This window comes from Labrus bergylta, chromosome 16 (assembly GCF_963930695.1).
Source record: "Labrus bergylta chromosome 16, fLabBer1.1, whole genome shotgun sequence".
Lineage (NCBI taxonomy): Eukaryota > Metazoa > Chordata > Actinopteri > Labriformes > Labridae > Labrus > Labrus bergylta.
The window spans coordinates 2,050,675-2,073,246 of NC_089210.1; the positions used below are offsets into that span (position 1 = coordinate 2,050,675).

The 22,572-nt window shown below is 40.1% G+C and overlaps 2 protein-coding genes across 3 annotated transcripts; both read left to right on the top strand.

The window, feature by feature from the left end:
* Window positions 1–4,922: 4,922 nt before the first annotated feature.
* LOC110003550 (synaptic vesicular amine transporter-like) lies at window positions 4,923–10,640 on the top strand. The gene is made up of 15 exons (XM_065964763.1): window positions 4,923–4,926; window positions 5,250–5,351; window positions 6,970–7,216; window positions 7,364–7,422; window positions 7,521–7,604; window positions 7,717–7,809; window positions 8,047–8,136; window positions 8,219–8,262; window positions 8,842–8,902; window positions 9,005–9,100; window positions 9,311–9,392; window positions 9,884–9,935; window positions 10,337–10,400; window positions 10,482–10,514; window positions 10,627–10,640. Exons 1-15 carry the CDS (start codon window positions 4,923–4,925, stop codon window positions 10,638–10,640), a joined length of 1,125 nt encoding a protein of 374 aa, XP_065820835.1.
* Window positions 10,641–15,279: 4,639 nt separating this feature from the next.
* On the top strand, window positions 15,280–21,385 carry LOC110003552 (ornithine decarboxylase-like). Of its 2 annotated transcripts, none has more exons than XM_065965178.1 (9): window positions 15,280–15,438; window positions 15,559–15,686; window positions 15,763–15,936; window positions 16,054–16,226; window positions 16,774–16,990; window positions 17,630–17,713; window positions 17,838–17,979; window positions 19,707–19,819; window positions 19,904–21,385. In XM_065965178.1, exons 1-9 carry the CDS (start codon window positions 15,417–15,419, stop codon window positions 20,162–20,164), a joined length of 1,314 nt encoding a protein of 437 aa, XP_065821250.1. In that variant the 5' UTR covers window positions 15,280–15,416; the 3' UTR covers window positions 20,165–21,385. The 2 variants fall into 2 exon arrangements, with proteins under 2 accessions (XP_065821250.1, XP_065821249.1); XM_065965177.1 differs by having other exon boundaries at window positions 15,299–15,450.
* Window positions 21,386–22,572: the final 1,187 nt, after the last annotated feature.

Here is a 22,572-nt window from a genome sequence, read left to right on the forward strand (position 1 = left end):
CTGATAACTGCTCTCATATCTGACAAACCGAGGGGCGTCCAAAACGGCCGTGTGGGGGGGGGTCTTAAAAGCGCCTACCTTCTCTGGTCCAAACAAATCCAGAGCATTCAGGAGCAGAATCTAAAGTTAGAAGGAGGACATACTGGCTGCTGCATTGTTGTCAGAGAAGCCAGCACTTCAACATAGCATGTTTCCTTAATGATCAGAGAGTAAGATACCTTTATCATCTCACTCTCTACACATCTCACTGATTGCTCCTCTAAGTTGATTCAAATATAATGTTACTATATCAACATGCTGCTGAGGCTGGCACATGCTCCTATCTCTCATCGGTTAATGGTGCATGTACACTCTAAAACTGAGGAATTGAATCAGCACCAAAACAAACAATCAGGTAAAAACATCGAGTACACATCAAATATTTGTGTACTGAGTGATAGCTTCTTTGCAGTTAAGCTAATGATGTATCGTTTACGACATCCGCAAACAGCACATCCATGTCGAGTTACAGTGTGTTAAAAGATCAGTTTGTTCCAGTTTAAAAAGAAAACTAGAGTTTATAAGCTCACTCCTGAATAACACATGTTCACCAGCGTATGATAGAATACCAGAAACAAGAAACATGTCATAGCGGCAGCAGGCCAAGTGAGTCGACTAAGATCATCCCTTTCCTTAGCAACATTTTCCAGGTGGGGGGGGATTCAAAGACCAGACAGGATGTTGAGTGAGCTCTTGATGAAGAAGGAAGTTGAAGTTCTTAAATGAAGACAAAAAGCCGATGAGATGGATGAGGAGTGCTTCTTCACAAACTAGAGTTTCAAAGACAGAGAGCTCTTTGGATACAAGGAAAGATCCCACAACCCAAAAACACAGGAGAGGTCCGACTTGTGTTCTGCTTCGTGGTCAAGAAGTCATAACCCAAAATGAGAGCGATGACCCGGGAGAGAGTGAGGGGAAACACTTCCAATGAGGAAATGCAAAATCCTGCAGTTCCTGGAGTGTCCACTAGAGGCTGGCTGCAGAAACACAGGAAGTCACATACACACCCATTCTAAAAAGCCTGTTTTTACAGCAGAGATGAACATGTTTACAGCCTGGTTCAAAAAACCAAACAGGTGTGATTAGCTCATGTCTGGATGGACACACACTGTACGGGGGGTGAATGTTTTGATGACTCATCAGTTTTGATTTGATGAAGGATAAGAGTTATTCACAATAAGGCGTGTAGCTGACCTGATTGACAGGTGGGCGCGGTGTAACGGTTTGTCAGGAGGTTTAAAACCCGCCTCAGCTCCAGCTCTCAGCCTGTCGTTAGGTTGAAAGTTAGACTGAGACAGCATTTCCAACATGGCGGCTGCTGCCGATGAGCCTCCTGCAGGAACAGCCGGGTAACGTCACTCAGGCTTCACCCAAATGTAATGTAATATTTACAGTCTATGGTTACATACTTCGACCCGTTTCTGTATGTGTTGTTGTGAGATGACTAACACCCCTCCCTCCCTCGCCTCCCCTCAAACGCTCCTCTCTCTCTCTGCAGGTGATTTATTTCCAGTGTGCACGAGGAACTATTTAAGTGTGTGGTTTTTTAAATGGTTTTTGTTAATATTGAAGTTAGAGGCTGTCTTTAAAGACTTTGTTTACCCTGACGATGCTGAGTGCTTGATGTCCTTCACCTGATGATGCACACACACACACACACACACACACACACACACACACACACACACACACACACACACACACACACACACACGCCCTCTCAGCGCCACCAGTGACAGTTAACCACTGCTGATCTGTTTATGTGGGAGCTGCCACTGGAAGTCAACGTTCCCTGATGAAGACTTGATAAGTCTTTTTTTTTTTAAACATATTTTTATTAAAGCAAGTTCAAAACATACAGTGCAATTGGGATGCAGTCAACATTTTTCTTTTTCCCTCAGAAACATTCAAAAACCCAGTATCCCTTCGCCCTGTAAACAACCCTCCCAGACCAACAAATAGGCCTCTTAGTTTAAAGACAAGAATAAAAGTGCAAGATTGGAAAACTTCACAGAAAGAATAAATAAAATATAAAAACAAATAAATAATAATGAAAATTGACGAGACAAACATAAACAAAAAAATGAATAAATAAATGAACAAACAACATTGACAGGAATGCAGCTGGACAGGCACGAGAGGACAGGATCAGTATCAGCAGGCGATGGTGTACTACTACAATACCTCGTCGGGTGAGAGTTACTCAAAATATTGAAGCAGAGGTCTCCAGTGAGTGTAAAACCTATCAGAGCACCCTCTAAGAGAGAATTTAATTTTCTCCAACTTAAGGAGAAATAAGACATCGTGCAGCCATGCTTTGAAGGAAGGAGGTTGTGAAGATTTCCATAAGAGAAGGATTTTCCTGCGGGCAATTAAAGAGGCAAAAGCAATAACATTGTCCTGAGTGGTCGAGGTGGCAAGCTCGTCAGGAGACCTACCGAAAATATCTATATGTGGGGATGGATTGATGTTTATACCTAAAATGTCGGAGATGGGTTTAAAGAAGGATTGTCAATAATTAACTAATTTAGAACAGGACCAAAACATGTGAGTCAGGTTGCAAGGAGCCTGAGAGCATCTACCACAAGTTTCATCAATTGTATCCGGAAATATTCTGGAGAGTTTATATTTGCTGTAATGAAGTCTGTGGAGCACTTTAAACTGGAGGAGAGACAGCCTAGTGCAGCTAGAACAAGAATTAACAGCCCCAAGAGCCTTTTTCCAGAAATCCTCAGAAAGGTTGGTTTGTAATTCGCTTTCCCAATCAGCCTTGATCTTTTTTACCATGGACTCGTCAGTTGTGAACAGGAGGTCATAAAGGACTTGTAAGTCTTGTAAGATTATATATTAAAAGCTTTTCCATTTTCACAAAGCAGTGTGGCCAGTGTGCCCATCTGTTCAGCAGGGTGCTGCACAGATGGGTGCAGCACCCTGCTCACATGCATGTATTTGTCTCGGTAAAGCTGGAACAATCAGGTCATTAAGACTTTGTGTATTTAAATAACCTAGAGATGTGCGGTCTGACTCACCTGTCATCATCAAATTAAAAAACAAATAACGATTAAATAGAATAAATATATTTTTTTTTCTACTGATCTGTGTTATAAATCTTATTATTACGATTCCAAAAATTTCAATCATTTTCATGATCAAAATCGCTGAATTCGCATATTTCCTCTAATAACACATACACAGTATTTCTCACAATCTAGTATTAAAAACTGTTACTTAAACAAATGTGAATCATGGTATTTAATGATGCATGCTATTATTTTACATAATATACATGTTTATTTTAAAGCGATCATCACAACACACATAAACCATTTCTCTTGATTATACTACAACTCTTAGTTTGGTAAAATGTGCATAAATGTAATTTTACTGATTTTCTATCATTAAAATAAGTAAATAGTAAATAAAACATTTAAATCATGCTTAATGCTTTTATATAACTTTGACCCTATTTTTTTCCATATATGGCAAAATATATTTCCATTGTTTTAAATGTATCGTTTCTATTTGTAAATATCTAACAAATCTCAATTGTTCTTTCAAATACAGACATTTATTCCTATCTAAATTAAAAGATTTTGGTTTTATGTTAGACTTGTAACCAATAAAGTGATGAAGCTATTTGAGAAGCTCTATATATTTATATATATATATGTATATATATATACATATTTATATGCGTGTCATACTAGAATGTTTAATAAAAGTTGTTTTCCCATTTCAGTTAAGGAGCAAAGATGTGTGTTTTTTGATTTGCCATATATGGCAAAAAAAAGGTCAAAGTTATATAAAAGCATTAAGCATGATTTACTTTATGTGTGATGACATTTGTTGGTGACCCTAGAGCCTTTTTAAGGATATCCATGTTAAAAAATCCCTTAAATTATGCAAAAACACATTTTCCAAACTGAGTGTCATAGTTTTGGCTAAAAGAGACCCCTACTGTTCAAACTGAGTACTGCTACTAAAAACTGAATTGGAAAGAAATGATGTTGTTTTTGGTAGGTAAAAGAAATCCTCAGAATTGAGTGAAAGCCAAAATTCCCAAGCCAAGTGCTGTAGTGTAAACAACATGATATGGAGTATATGTGATGATGTTATTGTCACCCTATAACTTATAATAGTAACTTTATTGATAATTATGCCTATCAAGAAAACCTTGAAGTTATATGGAAGCAAATTGTAATAGCTAAAGCATATTTTACCAAACTAAGAGTTGTAGTATAATCAAGAGGACATGGTTTGTGTGTGTTGTGAGTTTGATGGCACTACATCATGTAATAGTACCGTTATTACATATTTTATTACCAAATTTAATGACAAAAAATCACTGAAATTACATGAAAGCCCTTTATCCAAAGCAACGTGATGTAGTTTATAGAGCAGGAGGACATTTATTCATAATGGGATTTTTTTTTACCCTACACTTTACAAACGGGATTTTATTGAACATTGAATTATTTATAGGCTATTAAAAAAAGTATTATTTTCCAATTTGAGAAATGTAGTATGAAAAACGTGAGATCACATATGTGTAAAATGATTTTCATGACACTACACCTCTCCTGGGTGCCAAATCTGTGAATATATTTCTAACTTCACCAAAGTATGTGTGTGTAAATAATGCTGATATGAAACTCAACCAGGAGTCAATGTGCAAGCTGCCAATTGAATGGTGAGTTTAAGCTACTCTATAAATGGGTTCATATATTTGTAAATCAGTGCCTCACCACACGTCAATGTAATAACCACGCTGCATCAGAGTTTATCTTCCTTCATTTCTCTGTTTGCTGGCAGAGTGATCACTACTGATCTCTCAACAAGCGTATCAAGTTGCGACTGAACGACGACCACTTCATACTGCAAATATGGGTAAGTCTGAGCGGCACTTTTATTTTAAAAACGAAATATTCATGTCATCATTGAGACTGTTTTCAAAATGAATTGTTGTTTTTTTTACATAAATCTTCAAATATCCTGAAGATGCTGCAGGAAAACACTTTCTGTGCTGCATCATTTCAACAGATTTGAATTCACAAATCAAAGGAATAAGACACTGGATTGAGAAATAGATTTTAAAATCTTATTTTACATTAAAAAAATGACTTTTTCCAGTTTATGAATTTGAATGAAAGACCAAGAGGAAACTTTGACTAAATAACAGATTAAACTGTTCTTGTGTGTTTTCTTACCAGGCCTGCTGAGCTGGCTGAGGCAGGAGACCCGGATGAAGAACATGGTTCTGCTTGTTGTTTTCATCGCCTTGTTTCTGGACCACATGCTGCTCTCCGTGGTCGGTACGTTCACCTTTTGTTGAACACCGTCTGAACACTCAGTCTGAGATACAACATGGCATCTTCAGTAATTACATTTTATCTCCTCGACTGATGTCCATGTGCTGATTTGTATGATCTAGTCAAGTCAAAAGGATGTGGAGCGAAACAAAGACAGGCGGGCTGCAGAGAGGAGACGACGTAGAAGTGCAGCCTGTAAAGAGAGAGACTTTAAAGAAGAAGAAATCTTAAATAACGATCAATAAAATCTAACGGCTGTTTTTCACCCTCGAGCTGTAACGGCATCACATCCCTTAAAACAACACAGCAGTGTTGTAGTACTCAAGATTACTCGGAAAAGGTCTCGGTCCTGTCTCGGTCTCGGACTGGGCGGACTCCAGATTTTAAACTAAGACCAGGTCAAGACCACCACTGAAAGGCAATTTTACCATTTACTGTGACTCTGTCTCGATCCCTAAATGTCTTGGGCTTGGTCTTGGTCTTGGTCTTGGTCTTGGTCTTGGTCTTGGTCTTGGTCTTGGTCTTGGTCTTGGTCTTGGTCTTGTCTCGATCCCTAAATGTCTTGGTCTTTTCTCTGTCTCGATCCCTAAATGTCTTGGTCTTGACTTGGTCTCACCCTGCCTTGGTCTTGGTCTTGGTCTTGGTCTTGGTCTTGACTCTGTCTTGATCCCTAAATGTCTTGGTCTTGGTCTTGGTCTTGGTCTTGGTCTTGTCTCGGTCTCGATCCCTAAATGTCTTGGTCTTGACTCGGTCTCACCCTGCCTTGGTCTTGGTCTTGGTCTTGGTCTTGACTCTGTCTTGATCCCTAAATGTCTTGGTCTTGGTCTTGGTCTTGGTCTTGGTCTTGGTCTTGGTCTTGTCTCGATCCCTAAATGTCTTGGTCTTTTCTCTGTCTCGATCCCTAAATGTCTTGGTCTTGACTTGGTCTCACCCTGCCTTGGTCTTGGTCTTGGTCTTGGTCTTGACTCTGTCTTGATCCCTAAATGTCTTGGTCTTGGTCTTGGTCTTGGTCTTGGTCTTGTCTCTGTCTCGATCCCTAAATGTCTTAGTCTTGACTCGGTCTCACCCTGCCTTGGCCTTGGTCTTGGTGTTGGTCTTGGTCTTGGTCTTGGTCTTGGTCTTGGTCTTGTCTCGGTCTCGATCCCTAAATGTCTTGGTCTTGTCTCGGTCTCGATCCCTAAATGTCTTGGTCTTGTCTCGGTCTCGATCCCTAAATGTCTTGGTCTCACCCTGCCTTGGTCTTGGTCTTGGTCTTGGTCTTGGTCTTGACTCGGTCTCGATCCCTAAATGTCTTGGTCTCACCCTGCCTTGGTCTTGGTCTTGGTCTTGGTCTTGTCTCTGTCTCGATCCCTAAATGTCTTGGTCTCACCCTGCCTTGGTCTTGGTCTTGGTCTTGGTCTTGGTCTTGGTCTTGACTCGGTCTCGATCCCTAAATGTCTTGGTCTTGTCTGGGTCTAGATCCCTAAATGTCTTGGTCTTGTCTGAGTCTCGGAGCACTCTGGTCTCGGGTATGTCTTGAGCTCGGTTAATGTGGTCTTGACTACAACACTAGAATGACGCATCATAAAATGTAATTTCTAACATGACACTCAGAGTTTATTATTCTTGACTTTGTTGCCAGTGCCGATTCTTCCCGGTTACCTGTACGAAGCCCAGATCCTCTCTTCAGGGAACGGCTCAGACTTCCCACTCATCGGCCACTTACCACGATCTGTCGTTTATACCCCTCCACACCAAAACCCAGCTTCAAACTGCTCTGAAATCGGGGATCAGCTGGACACAGTGAACATCAAAGTGGGACTGCTGTTGGCATCAAAGTCCACCGTACAGCTCTTCATGAATCCGTTTGTTGGACCGCTCATCGACAGGTAACGCCGACATTCAGGCAGCTCAGTTCACTCATTTTCACAAGACTTCTGTTTCGCCCTAAAAACACTCAAATAAAATCCTTGAATATGTAAACCTTTATTCTTCAACATACCTGACTCTGATTTAATGTCCTGTATGTTTTAAAGGATCGGATACCACCTCCCGATGTGTGCTGGCTTCTGCATCACCGTCTTGGCGACTATCTGTAAGAACCGCTTTTGACCTCATATAGACGACAGCTCTTCTTTCATAACATTCTCCTTCATACATTATTAATCAAAGTCTTTGTGTTTGTTTCTTTAGTGTTTGCGTTTTCATCGAGCTTCATCTTAATGCTGTTGGCCAGATCGGTGCAGGGTGTGGGCGGGTCCTGCTTGTCTGTTGCAGGTGAGATTTACTGAAAATAACTAAAGACACTTTCATGTTCAATGTTAAATGGGTTTGAAATCTAGGATTGAAATTCCTCTCAACATTATCGATATTCTTTTGTGTTTTGCAGGAATGGCGATGTTAGCCGATATGTACAAAGATGAGAAGGAGAGAGGGCGTGCCATGGGAATATCTTTCTCTGGTTTGGCTTTGGGGTTGATAGGTGTGTATGCAAACACTGCTTTCAGGTGCCCAATGAAAATAGCTGGAAAACGAGGAGAAGTAACAAAGAAAGTATTGATGGTAAACTTTAGGAAGATAAATACAATGCTCTCTATGTACTCTATTTGGGAACTTTCCAAGTCTGATGAGAATTGAATGAAATGTCATCAACACGAGTGTGTTACTGACCACATGGTGGTACTGTTAAGTCCATGTCCACTCCCTCCTCTTCCTGCAGCGGGTGCACCTTTCGGCAGCTTGATGTATCAGTTTGTGGGGAAGATGAGTCCGTTCCTGGTCCTGGCAGTCGTTGCGGTTTTGGGTGGAGGTGCTCTGAAATGTTAATCAAACACAGCTAATTTCTGATGTGTTGTTTGTGCATCTAATTGTCCTGTTTTCTCCTCATACAGGTTTACAGTCACTGATCTTTCAACCATCACAGGTGCAAACAGAGGTAGAGTACCGGAATTACAAAACATTGTTTAACATATCAAACATTTATCCATTGTAAGCTCCATATACTACCATCAGTTTAAAAAGCATTTAGTTTAAACGAGTTTCTCATGGGGACCTACTTAAACTGCCAGAACAGTTTCCAGACTTGGTCCTCAAGGGGACTCATACCGACGACCCTCTGGTTCCTTACAATTCCCTTAGTTGACGCTTTTCTCCAAAGCTACGAACATCAGAGAGTAAGAACACAAGCGAGGATATAGAGAGGAGGAAACAACATAAGGAAGTGCAAATGAGCGTCTTTTAAGGAAGAATGTGCAACTTCTTGATCCAGTAGATGTCGCCCTTGAGTTCCAGCATGAAACCAAAACAAACTGCTGTTTGGCCACACCTCCTCCACACTTAAGCCTCCGCTCTCCTCCAGAGACACACCTCCTCCGAAGGAGTTTAGCGCAATAAAGCAGAAGTCATGGGGCTTAAAAACAACCGTAAAACCAGCTAATGTCATCGATTTAATCCGACTTTCCGAATTTCACGACTCCAGCTGGTATCTCTCTAAAACTCTTTTCCGTTTCTACAGAAGGAAAAAGGGACTCCTCTGCTGACCCTCCTGAGGGATCCATACATACTTATAGCAACTGGTATTTTCAATCAACTGGTAGACATAAACAGTGCATTACTGAATGTCACCTCGTTTTTTAGAAATGTCATAATAATATAAATGTTTTTTGTTCTTTTTCCAGGAGCAACCTTTTTCACCACGTTGGTCATTTCAGTGATAGAGGCAGCCCTCCCTATCTGGATGATGAAGACCATGTGTGCAAGCAAATGGCATCTAGGTATTGACACTAACATTTGTTTGTTCTTATGCTCAAAATCTCGGAAAAGTTCATACCTAATCAATATAGACTGTTGAGCTCTATTGCCTGAAGTCCCATGGCCGCCATTTTCTTCTGATGTCACACCAAAAACGTCAAATGAAGGCTCTGACAGTTTGAGGTTAAAAATCACAGAGCTATTTCTCCACTGCTGTCTCGCTTTGTGTTCAGGCATCGTCTTCCTGCCAGACAGCATATCATACCTCATAGCAACAAATATCTTTGGTCACCTGTCACAGAAATACAACAAAAGGTAAGCTTATAGAATAATATGTATTTTGTTTTTAAACTTCCAGTTTTGGGAAATTCTTCACTTTTTTAAAGTAGACTTTTTCGCTGCTGTTTCTTCGTCACATATCGAATTTTGATTAGAATCGAGCCAATTGACCCTTGGCCCAATCAGAGAGCCCCCTCTCATAGCAACCGTTGCTGGGCTACTTCCAGTTAGACAGACTTTTCCGTGGGCCGAGTCTTTTCAATGTCAAGGAGCCTGGCAAAAAAGGGATTTTGTTTAACCTAGTAACAGTAACTAAGGAGGGCGGGGCTTGACAAAGGGTCAATAAGGAAGTTGTACCTCATAAATCTTTGGCCTGATCAGTATCCTACTATAAGAAAAAGGGTTACTTAGCTCACGAACAACAAACAAAAACCAGTCAAATGACTAAGAGCAAATGTCACTGTTATTTTGAAACTTGTTTATCTTCCCAGAGTACGAAAAATGTAGTTTTTTATCTCTTTTCACAGCTGGCTGTGTACTTGCATTGGAATGATCATGGCAGGAATAACAACAATTTCTGTGAGTTAATGTCAACACTTGATGTAAAATAATCAGGGATGAATGAACTGCATATGTCAATATTTTATTGACACCTGTTTTACTTAGTAAAGCCTCCAGAGCCCCCCGCAGGAACAGATGTGTGACGTCACTCAGAATAAGGAACTCGTTAGAGGACATCAAAACTGTTTAGGAGAATAGAAAAGTTAAATGTTTGATGTAACAAGGTCGATGATCTCTGTCCAGGAGTTTTTAAGTGAAATAAGATATTCAAAGGTGCAGCAGCATTTTTCTTACCAACACTGTGACTACAGGGAGGCATTGCAGTGATTTATCTACGGTACACCTAAAGGGACAAAATAACACGATATTAAAGTATGAAGCTTCACCGATGACTGTACATTTCTCTCTTTGTCTTTCAGTTCAGATTTTCCAAGAACATCTATCACCTGCTTGTTCTGAACGCATTTATTGGCTTTTCAGTTGGTAAGTCATGCAGCATGGTTGATGTTCATCTAATAAATGACAATAAAGAAACAACATAATTTGTCATCTTGTTTCTGCCAGGCATAGTGGACTCGGCGATGATGCCCCTCATGGGTAGATTGGTTGACATTAGACATCAGCCAGTTTATGGCTCTGTTTATGCCATTGCTGATGTCGCAGTATGCATTGGATTCTGTGTTGGTGAGCAATTTTTATATCTTCACAGTCCCCTTGTTTTAGGCACTGACCGAAAACATATGGGGAGTTTTCGGTCAGAACATCCAATACCGATAAATCGGCCGATATCTTCCTTTGATCTATGTTTGATATATAGAGATGGATAGATAAAGATGTTGATCCCTCTAATGCAGTTTTCAAACACCTCTTGAAAAGATATATAATGAAGACAAGATGGTCACTCAATCGGTCAAACTCTACTTGTTTCTGTCAAGGTTTGAAGTATTTTCTCCTTTTCCCTCTTTCCAAAGGTCCAGCTATTTCAGGTCCCATAGTGGCATCGATTGGCTTCCCCTGGATCATGGCAATAGTTGGAGCCGTAAATATCATGTTCGCTCCACTTTGCATCTTTCTGTTGAATCCACCTCGGCAGGAGGAAGTTTTGGTGAGGGGGCGGATGAAAACGGAAAACTATAAAACAGCTGGTCTTGTTAAAAGCTGTGTTTAGATAACATCATATAATTTCAGTCTTAACCAATTTGTTTCTTGTGTTCTAGTCAATATCGAAAGGAACTTAAGGAAACGCAGCCTGAGAATTTGGACTCTCTCCTCTTGAAAACTTCAATCCAAGTACTGCGACCTCCAAGGTGTTCATAAGAATCTATTGCAACTCCTTTTCTGGCAAGTCTTCCTACTTGAATGTCAATGTTTTATTTGTTTATGTTTTGTTTGTTTATTCTTTATTTGTGTTTAGGCACTTTTTTTACACTCACTAATGACTAGAACAAAGGGGAATTAATTTTTGAATTGTTGTGTCCTGCATGTCTGAGATGTCCACAGGAGCAGCACCACTAAGACCATAAAAGATACTGCTTTCAAGCATTATATACCAATTGGATATAAAAAAGAGCACCCAAAGGCATGTGTGGCCACGCTCTTCTTTGATGTTGTTTGTTTTTTGGATTATGTCTCAATAAACAGAAAGTGTGTACAAAACTGCTTACACTTTATGTGTTTACAAAGTGTGACATGACATGCCATAAGGGTCCGGTCCCCCAGGCCTTCCTCTTATTTGTATAAGACAGGATGACAGGCAGTGAACAGCTGACATAAAAGAATCCAGCTCTGTACAATGTTTTTCCACTGATTTCTAAAACAGAAGCTCATCTCATTAATTAATCTCTTTTAACTGGAATTATTCAGCCTGGAAAGGCTGCTATTTATTGCTATTGCTGCTGGTGGTGGTGGGGGTGTTTGGTGCCTTGCTCAAGGGCACCTCAGCAGTGCCCAGAAAGTGGACCAAACTTCCAGATTTGGTCCAAATTTCCAGATTTGGTCCACACCAGGACTTGAACCTGTGACTGCCTGGTTCCTAACCCAAGTCCTTACAGACTGAGCTACTGCTGCCCAGAATTATTGGTAAATAAGTGAATCAGTTGTTGCTGGTGATGTCACCCTTTATGGCAATCAACACAAGAAGTACCCCAGGGATCTATCCTGGCGTCACTTGTATTTTCATTGTATATTCATTTATTGGCAACTTTTTGGGAGACCTCAACATGGGCATGACATCATAAATAGGAAGTTGCTACAACCCTACCAATCATCATTAAGACGTCAGCTCTGAATAATCAAATTAATAAACAAACATCAGCTTCTCGGTTGAGAACATATCAAGAAAAAAAAATACAGAAAGCCTAAGAGGCATTTTGAAATATTTTCCCAATTCACCATTTTTTAGTTCAGGGAAAAATAAAGATCCCAAAAGACAAAACAAGATCCAAACACAAAATCAGAAACACTGCAGCAGATCAAACGCTCAAAAAATGTCCAGTATCATTCTTCATGCTTAGTCACATAAATACCCCAAAAAATAGTCCCAAAAAACGCACAACAGATGTTCCTCCAGGATCATATGTGGGCCTCCTTCTCTTGAGCATGATTAGCTACTTCCTTACGAGGCAGGCTGCACAGCTACACATCTTGACAAACTGTACTCATCTGGACTAAATACTTTTCCTGCAATTCCATTAATATGGAGCTACCAGCGTCTTATACCTGCTGTATCATATCATATTGCAATGAAAATGCATTCAGGGAAACATTACTGATATTCCTTTGATGTCAGAAATCTTGGAAAGAAGGACAAGGGGAAAGGAATAGGCAATAGGCTTTTTTTTTTAGATGCGAGAATGAGAACACCGATAGAATGAAGTTTAATTAATATAATCGCTTATTGAAGACTTGCAAGGTTTGTTCTCACGCCATCCTGCAAACAATGTTAAACACCAAGCTATGACTAACAAGTCTAGTGTGTGCAGAGGTTTGTTTGTATTTGTAGTTTTTGGTTGCAGCCAAGAGTCATTTGCCTATGAACAGTGACGGTAAACAGTGGATTATTGACTCAGACGTATGCTGTATGTCAGTAAAGCCATCTTAAAGGACGTGTCCATTTGTCCAGGATATCCGGGTCCTCCCTTATTAAAGTTTCCCAACTTTTATAAGTCCAACTATCCTGGTTGTTAATAGAGCAGTCAAATCTGAAGCTGCATTAAAATCATAGGCCTTTTCCTTTTTAAACACCAAATGTAAACCTTACAATTGTGTTACAACAAAACAAAACAGAAACAAATTTGGTAAGATCTACTGTTTGGGAATGATCAATGTTACAACTTGATACCAATCCTTCCTAAACTAGATCAATGAGTTTCAAATAAGTCACAAAATGTGGGTATTTTTTACGGCTCCAGGTTGAAGACAGACATCGCCCATGGCATTATGTTCTCAGGCTGTCTGTCTGTTTCGTCCACATTTTGTAAACCTACTTAAGAAATGCTAAAGGACTCTAAAGTCTCTGAAGCTGTTTTCACATACAAACTCCGGAAAATATCTAGAAAATTTCAGAATGACTGCTATTGGAAATTTCCCCCAGTGGACGAGCACAGTCACAAGGTATCCATGAATGCGACAGTGATGCAGTCGTATAATTGGATGTTATGAGTAAACATGGGAGCAGAATAATCCATTTGTCAAACTGACCACACCTCTGTTTGGGTGAAAACTAGCGCTGTGAGAGTTCTGGTGGTTAATCAGAAAACACTTGGAATGCCATGACTTTAAAAACACAATTTTAAGGACAGTAAAATAAAAGTTCTGAGGCTTTTGGCCAGAGAGGATGAAGGAACTGTGGGAGGGATGTGTGTCACAGAGATCTCTTTGTGTAAAAGCAGGAGCTGTGAAATTTCTCTCCTCATTCTTCATGATGTGTTTGACAAACAAACATATTATGAATAATGAGCTTCAAGTCTCTCATCAAGATTTCAGCAGCACTTATGAGAAGGTGTTGATGCTTTAGTGATTGGGTGTATCTTCACTGTGGCTTGTAAACAGTTTGATGCTGCTCTTTTATATCAATATTATGTGTGTATGGCTATCAAGAATAGAATTAGAATACTACCAAAGCTTTAAAAGAATAAGATCTTTGAGTATGTGTTTAATCAGACCGTGTGCAGGAGATTGTCTGCATTTCTTTTAGGATTCAAAATTTTACTTTTTTTTGTTGTAAGAGTTGAAAGGTTATCACAGGAAAGCAGCAGGATTCAGAAGTCAACTTTTAATAAAGCAAATTAAAGAAGATTAAAAAGACACTGCTGGCAGAAGAAGGAAATAGTGGGTGCTTGTGTTGTAGTGCCCAAGATCGGTCTTAGTCTCGAGACCACTTTTTGAAGGTCTCTGTCATGACTCGTAATCGAAAGTAGTGAGTCTTGTCTCCGTCTCAGACTCTGGATTTGATATCAAAACCAGTCAAGACCACCACTGAGAGGCTATTTTTCCACATCATTCCTGTGAGTAGAAGGAAAACACCCCTTTAATTAATTTGTAGTTTGATTTTGACATATTAGCTTTAACTCCCAGTTTCTGTGTCTGTTTGGTAAATGGTAAATGAACTTGAGTTTATACAGTGCTTTTCTAGTCTTTTGCTACCCACGGACACATTGGGCATGTTGCCCAGCTGGAAATTGAACCCTTGACCTTCTGGTTGAGAGGTGACAACTCCACCAACTGAGCCACAGCCGCCCCAGGTTGCTGTTCTTCACACCTGTGTTTGCAACATGTCCCGTCTAAATCCAAAATTAATTAAAAAAAAGAAACAGCTGATAGTTGGCTTTATGTTCATCTGACTGCAGTAAAATGTTGTGAAAGCATGAACAGTATACACAGGCCTGTATGTACAACACGCTGAGTGAAAAACTACTGATTACGTTTTTTGGGATAAAGTTAGTTTCTTAAACAGCTGTTCACTGGGGCGCCAATGGCCTAGCGGCTAGGTCATGCCCCATGCATGGAGGATATCATCTCCAAGCAGGTAGCCTGGGTTCAAATCTGACCTGCAGCTGCTTTCCGGCATGGCATTCCCAATCTCTCTCCCTGTGGTTTCCAACTCACTGTCTAATCAAAAAAAGGCAAAAAGACTAAAAAAATATATCTAAAAAAAAAACTGAGTAATTAAGTTAGTGAACAGTTATCCAACAGGGTGATGTGGCGGATAACAACAGCTGACTGCAAACCTTTAAATGTATGTTAATCAGCTTCCCCCCCTCAGGTGTTTAGACTGTTTAACAACTCTCTTGTTTGCCGATGTATAATAAAAAAGTTAATAAAAAAACCAGGTTTTAAAGGTAAATAGCTTTATTGTTGGTTTTTTAAAGTAGTAGGAGGAGAAAAACAGAGCTAACAAAATCCACATGATGTGAGGAGAGTGAGAGTTAGTTGGACTGGGTGATTACCTACTGTCCAACATACCTCCACTTTTTTTTTACATTTTCAGGGTCGCAAAATATGGAAGAGCATGTCAGCCATGGTAGGAAAACCTGTATGTCCTATTTGTGTTATAGATGCTTTTCTTTTGATCAAACCCTGAAGTTAAAACTGATTGGTGGTTGTTGGTGTACAGTTCATTTCTTTTATTTCTTGTCAGCAGCAGCGGTAACGACAAACGGATCACACGGATACGTTTTGTCCCCTGAGAATTGTGACATTGACATTTTGGACAATGGAAGAACGATCAATGATTTCATAGACATCAAAATTAAAGAGACTGCTTTGGGGGTAGGTACCATTTCAGTTGGAGATCAATGCTGGGGGGTTTTTTTAATCAAATGTTAATTCTGCTTTATTCTGTCAGGAAAATGAAGAGCCCTTCCTGGTGGCCAATCTGGATAGTATGTTCAAGAGGCACCTCAGGTGGCTCAACAACTTACCTCGAGTCAAGCCCTTCTATGCGGTGAAGTGCAACAACACACCAGCAGTCATGCAGATGTTGCGAGCTCTGGGCACGGGTTTTGACTGTGCAAGCAAGGTGAGAAATAAACGCTCCAAACGCTTTCGATCTTTATCACAGAAGAAAAGGTTGTTCCTTCTCTTCCTTTTCTTACAAGTTTTCTTTTTTTCCAAACACGTTTTTTGGTTGGAACAGGGCGAGATTCAGCTGGCCCTGTCGCTCGGAGTGGCGCCAGACAAAATTATTTACGCTCATACCACCAAACCGAGGTCGCACATCAAATACGCCTGTTCCCGTGGAGTCAACATGATGACGTTCGATAGTGAGGATGAACTCCTCAAGATTTCTCAGGGTCATCCCAAAGCCAAGTGAGTGTGATGTTTCTGCTTCTACGTTTAGGACGTCAAAAAGTTTGATGCTTCTCGATAACATTTGTTTTAAATGATACAATTTCCGCTAGGTTGATAGTATTGAAAAAGTACCAAAGAAAAAAAGGAAAAAAACAAGAAACAGCACCTACTTCATTAGAAATGCGAGGCAGAGTGGAATGAATCCATCAAAAGTTGCAGGCAAACTCCAGCGCACTTCCTCTAATTGGACAAAAACAAGGTTCTCCTCATTGGCACCAGATCCACAATTTCAAAAGTTGACAGTTTTTCTCTCAATATTGATCACTCCGAGCGCTGTGGCTCAGTGGCCTCTCAACTGGAAGGTGGGGGATTTGATCCCCAACGCCTGTGTCAGATTTGATAAGCTGTACATTTTGTCTTTTTGTATCATTGTTGTTATCTCTGCTTGATAAGGTGACCTGCTAGTAGCATATCAAAGTTTAAACTGTCATCGTGATGAACTCTTGGATAAACTCTCAATGAAATGAAGTGTTGATCAGAAGAAATCTTTGCATCACTTTTGTAGGCTGATCCTTCGCATCGCAGTGGACGACTCCAAGGCTCTGCTCAGACTCAGCCTGAAGTTTGGAGCTCAGCTGGAGACGGTTGACAAGCTGCTGGAATGTGCCGGAGAGCTGGGCTTGGAGGTCATTGGGGTCAGCTTCCATGTGGGGAGTGGGTGCACTGAATGTGGGGCGTTCAAGCAAGCCATAGCCGATGCCCGGCAAGTCTTTGACATAGCGGTGAGTCGTCTGCATATTGTCAAACATTATACAAATACAGCAGATTTTAATATTTCGAGGAGAAGCCTGTGATTGGTTGAAGTTTGTTGGAATGACTCGCAGAGATGATTTAGCCAACATGCTCGTTCTCAAAAGGAGTGGGAGCCTTCAAAGAAATACAGTTGATAATAGAAAAGGAGTGTTTACAACTTGATTGACTTGACTAGAAAAAAAGTTAGCCATCTTTTCCCAAAGTCAATCAAGATATTTAATAGATTGATCAAACCAGAATGCTGCAGCCAATAGAATAAACTCATATCTCTTCATAAAGGGTGTTTTATTATATTGGGGCGGCTGTGGCTCAGTGTTAGCGTCGGCCGTCTCTCAACTGGAAGGTCGGGGTTTGATCCCCAGGTCCTGCAGCCACATGTCTGATGTGTCCTTTGGCAAGACACTTAACCTCAAGTTGCTCCCGCTGCTTCGTCTGCGGGATATGAATGTGTATGAATGGATTAGTTACTTCTTACGGTCACTGGTACAGAAAGGTCTACCATCAGGGAGTGAATGTGTCGGTGTGACCTGCGGTGTTAAAGCGCTTTGATTAGTCAGAAGACGAGTAAATTGTTCTACAAGCTCAAGACCATCGATGTGTTTTTTCAGAATCTGATGGGGTTCCAAATGCGTCTCCTGGATATCGGTGGAGGCTTCTCTGGGAGAGAGGACTTTCAAGTGAAATTTGAAGAGGTAAAAGAAGGATAATAGGGAGACAACTTCCTGGAGGTCATTTTGTATTTATGTGAGCGAAAATATCTGAAATCTTGATGGAGTTGTGATTCTAAATGAAATGCTCTTTTGCTTTTTCTCCCAGTTTTCAGAAGTCATTAACAGCGCCCTCGAGAAATACTTTCCCGCTGATTTTGGGGTGCAGGTCATTGCCGAACCGGGGCGGTACTACGTGGAATCAGCCTTCACACTGGCGGCCAACGTCATGGCTAGAAGAGTCATCACAGGTGGCGTTGGAGAACTTTGCAGACAAGTATAGATCTTATGAAGCCTATTTAACAAGTCAGGATGAACTTTAAGGTTCACTTTGGTGGGAAATTGGCTTCCCAGTAAACTACACATATGACACAAACCATTAAAACCTAGCTTAGCATTTAGCAGTGAATAAGTAAAGATGAATGAAGACGAGTCTTTGCAATCCTAACCCAAATTATAGATTAAGGCGGTCCAAATGTTTTATAATCTGTTATGTGGATGATCGACAGTATCAAAAAGGACCAAAGCTTTAAATAAAATACATCTATTTCTTAATGAGAAAAAAGAATCCATCAACATTTACACAACCTTATAACTGCACAAATTCACTGGCAATGTTCTGGTACAGAAACGTTTCCATTGGCCTTGTATAATTTAGACCAGTAATTCTCAAAGTGGGGTCCCAGGACCCCCAGGGGTCTGCCAACCATAGCTTGGGGGTCCGCGTAATAATTTACAAACAATTGTAAAAGTGTGCTATATCATTGAAAAAGTATATCTACAAACTGGGACCTCTTGCACCAATAAAATTAGCTATTTTGTCCAATACTCCCTCCCACTTAAGTTTTATGCCATTAGATTAATTCTGGTATGATCGTGACATGTCACTTTATAGTGAACAACAAGAAAAAAAAAACTCAAAACAAAAAACTCCTCGGAGCCAACATTTTCTCAAAGTTTATAAAATGAATTACTTGTAAAGTATAAATGTAGCCTAATTCTATCATTGCAAAGTACTACATAGTACATTATTACATAGTATTAATATATGCTTATCAATGTTATGATAATGAGGGGGGTCCTTGGAAAAAGTTTCTCACGTGAAAGGGGTCTATGGTCTAAATAAGTTTCAGAAACCCTGATTTGGAAATAGTGAGGAGTTTGCTCTCCATTTTTGATAATGGAAAACAAAAAATCACCCAACACAGGAAGCCTAGGACTTCTACTTTTGCATCGTTGGATAGTAGTAGAAGATGGTATAGAAGTTTAACGTTAAGGTATAAAGACATCCTCACTAGATGTTATGGTTTTGCATCAAAACTTTGTTCTACAATTCACTTAGCAGATGCTTTTATCCAAAGCGATGTACATCAGAGAGTAAAAGTTAAAGTTGATTTAAATTACAAGGCGATGCTGTTTGCAATAATTGTCCTATAGCCCACTTGTCACCAAGGTCACTTTCTCATGAAGTTTGGTGGACCCAGGGGCATGTAAGTAGCAGCGTTGCTGCTTCGCTTTGCGTTCACTCTGCACTTTGTGACTCGCACTAAAGCCTGTCAAACGCCACTAGTCGGGGCTCTAGCTCCAATCAGTGGCTTCTGCCATCCGGCCTAATGCTGCACTATGACCTGATAGTAAACAGCAGGACAATGGAAGAATGGCGTTCCATAGCGTGGTGCAGTTTGTCAACATTTTGATCCATAAAAATGAAGATTTTTGTCGGCTGTGTGAGGTTAAACTGGCAAATCAACCAAACACCACCCCATGCCACCAGAGTTCAAACGGACCAAACAGCTCTCGTGTGAATCTCTAAATGTCTTTATCAGGAAATATTATATACAGAATTCTGTCTTCTTACTTATTGTGTGCCGAGTTTCCTCATGGACCAATAATAAAAAATGTCATTATTGGCTTTGTTTCATTTTCAACCATTTTCAGTTTAATGATTTTGTTTTTGTGTTTTTTCCAAATGATGAAGAAAACAGCCCCGACAAGGTGATGATGTACTACCTTAACGATGGCGTGTACGGCTCCCTAAGCTGCCTCATCAATGATGCCGCTCACACTGCGGTGGAGCCGTACCTACACAGGGTAAATATAAAAAAACAACCTTGTTAGATTAAAACAGATGGATTGGTGGCTGATGGTCGTATAACCTGTGTGTTTTTAAAACAGGCCGTTGACAACAGTGAGAAAAGATACCCCTCTGTGGTCTGGGGTCCGACCTGCGACTGCCTGGACAAAGTCACCGACAGCTACTGGTTCCCAGAGCTGCGCGTCGGAGACTGGCTTCTCGTCGACCACATGGGGGCGTACTCTGTCAGTATAGCCACCGACTTCAACGGCTTCGAGAGAGCGAATATCTACTCTGTGATCAGTTCAGAGATTCTGCAAGCCTTAAACCTCTCCAACACCTACGACATTATTCACGCATGACCTGATAGCACTTCAAATGATCAGCCTGCTGCCTGTCAAACCCAACATATCGTTTTCTCTCAAAAATAAATAACACTTATAACTTATAACACTTAGCACTGTCAACTTTAAAAGCTTTATATCTGAAATGAGCGTGATCTAGAAACACAGTTAAGCAGTGAGTACAGTATGTTATTCTTCTTTTCTCTAGTCCCTCAATTAAACAACTTTTATACACGAGGGGAGGAGTCAGCCGGCCGTCCTGGCGATGTAAACAAAGTGAAGATAGGACTCTGAAAACTCTGAAAGCATCACAGACAGTGGGACTCGGGTGTTACACCCATTGTAGACAGTCATGACTCACAGAGTTATTTTCAGAGGAGATAATTTATTTCTACATTTAAGTGTGAAAAATCACATAGAAAGCCTTTAAGCCAAAGACCGGCTCTCAGAATTGGGTCATTTCTTGTTTTGAATTATCAGAAACTGCAGGAAGAATCCCGCACACTGTCTAAATTGCACAAGTACACACAGCACATCACAGAGGGAGATGTTGCAGTCAGTCTTGGATGATACCAGGGCTGTTGAAATTAATCATTTAATCGATGCAGACTAGACGATTAATGCATCGATGCAGGGACAGGAAGTAATCGATGCTGACGAGGGTTAGAAGAAGCATCTGCTAATTGCTAAATGTGGTTGTATTGCGCAGCATTGAGTGAGTTTGTTTTACCTAAACAGAGAGACTTAAAAACATCTTTCTCTTGTGTAATAAACTAAACACAAAAACACTTATAGCCTACTTTTTACCTATACTGTAGGCTACCTTTATAATGTATTAATTTTAACTTACAATGTAAAGATATTGATAATGACATTGTTGTCTAAATCACTTTTTAAATTATACAAAAGGAGTGAAAAAGTAGCCATGCGCAGTAAAATTGAAAATTGAGGATGAATTGTGATGCATCGTGATGTCAAATCGAATCGTTGACTGGATAATCATAATCGAATTGAATCCTAAGACCAGTGAAGATGCACAGCTCTAGATGATACAATATCAATTGTCTGGACAAAATATGCATGCTATCTTTTTCGGTAAATACAACATGGTTGATTTTATTTTAAGATTTTTATAAAGTGAAGTTGACCTGATTCTAACAACAATGCCAGCCCAAAAAAAAAACATGTGAAACAGTTTGCTATGTCTCCTCTGTTTAAAAAATAAATGACTTGTTTGTGTGTGTGTGGATGTTTGATTTATTTACTTTTTGTGCCTGAATCTCCCTTCAGAATAACTTTGTTTGATCTGCTATCCACTATGATTGCACATTAGCTTACACACATTTAATGTTATAAGGTAATCTGTAACAGCTTCAGCAGTTCGGGTTAGGGTGAGGCAGCACCAGTTATCAGGTCAACAGGTGTTGCAGCGATGGAAGCGGTCAAGAGAAGTGGTTCAGATAGAAGTGATTGTACCCGACCTGAAAAGCCTCTGCATGTTTCTAATAAGCTCCACGAGCAGAAACGTGCTCAAACTAGGATCAATATTGGAGATGCTTTTGAAAAATGGAGAGAGGTTAGAACACAGAAAGGTTTACAGACCCATGCAGAGCTGGATAAACACTGAAGCTTCAGAGTCCACCACATGGTGACCTGAGTGAGCATCCACTCTAGAGAGGAGGGGGGGGGACAGCTCTCTATGATGTTTTGAATAAAGTGACAGAGTTAATCAGACAGCACAGAACATGTCCATGCATACTTTATCTATAATGCTTTTCCTGCAGGTTCAGGGTGGTGGGGAGGGGGCTGGACCTGATCCCAGAGCATGTCTCAAGCCCAGAGTACCCAGAGAGAACCGCACGCTGACACTCATGTACGGGGAGAACACGTTAACTCCACACAGAGAGAGAGGCCATGTTTGAGGGGGATTTGAACCAGGGCCCTTTCCGAATATCCACAGTTCAGTAGGCAGTAAAAAACTCCAGCTTTCAGGAAATTAATTGTATTTTACCCACAATGCAGTGCGAAATTAAACGTAAATCGTCACGTCCGACTCCAAATCAAAACAAACGAGCGTGGATTAATTGAATCAATTTTTAATCTAGAGTTAAAGTCCCGACTGAAATCACTACTTTAAATTAACAACAGACAATAAAACAAATATCTGCATTATTATAAAACCTTTCCCCCTCTATTTAAATAATGATTTCACTATTTAAATAATGATTTCACTATTTAAATAATGATTTCACTATTTAAATGGGTCTTTATTGGTTTATTTTATATTCTGTATATTACATTTATATTATATATATATATTATATATATATATATTACATTATTTCATTTGTACTTTTCTTTATGAAGGGTATGTTATTTAGTTATTCAATCTGTCTTTCACTTGATTTACATTGTGATATTGTTTT

Bases quoted from the DNA above. Each gene is read 5' to 3' on its own strand.
- LOC110003552 (XM_065965177.1), top strand. From the start codon at position 15,417: ATGGAAGAGCATGTCAGCCATGGTAGGAAAACCT. The intron at 16,227-16,773 runs GTGAGTGTGATG...TCACTTTTGTAG, and splicing joins CAGGGTCATCCCAAAGCCAA to GCTGATCCTTCGCATCGCAG. The intron at 17,980-19,706 runs GTGGCGTTGGAG...CAAATGATGAAG, and splicing joins GGCTAGAAGAGTCATCACAG to AAAACAGCCCCGACAAGGTG.
- LOC110003550 (XM_065964763.1), top strand. The intron at 5,352-6,969 runs GTACGTTCACCT...CTTTGTTGCCAG, and splicing joins CATGCTGCTCTCCGTGGTCG to TGCCGATTCTTCCCGGTTAC. The intron at 7,217-7,363 runs GTAACGCCGACA...TATGTTTTAAAG, and splicing joins GTTGGACCGCTCATCGACAG to GATCGGATACCACCTCCCGA.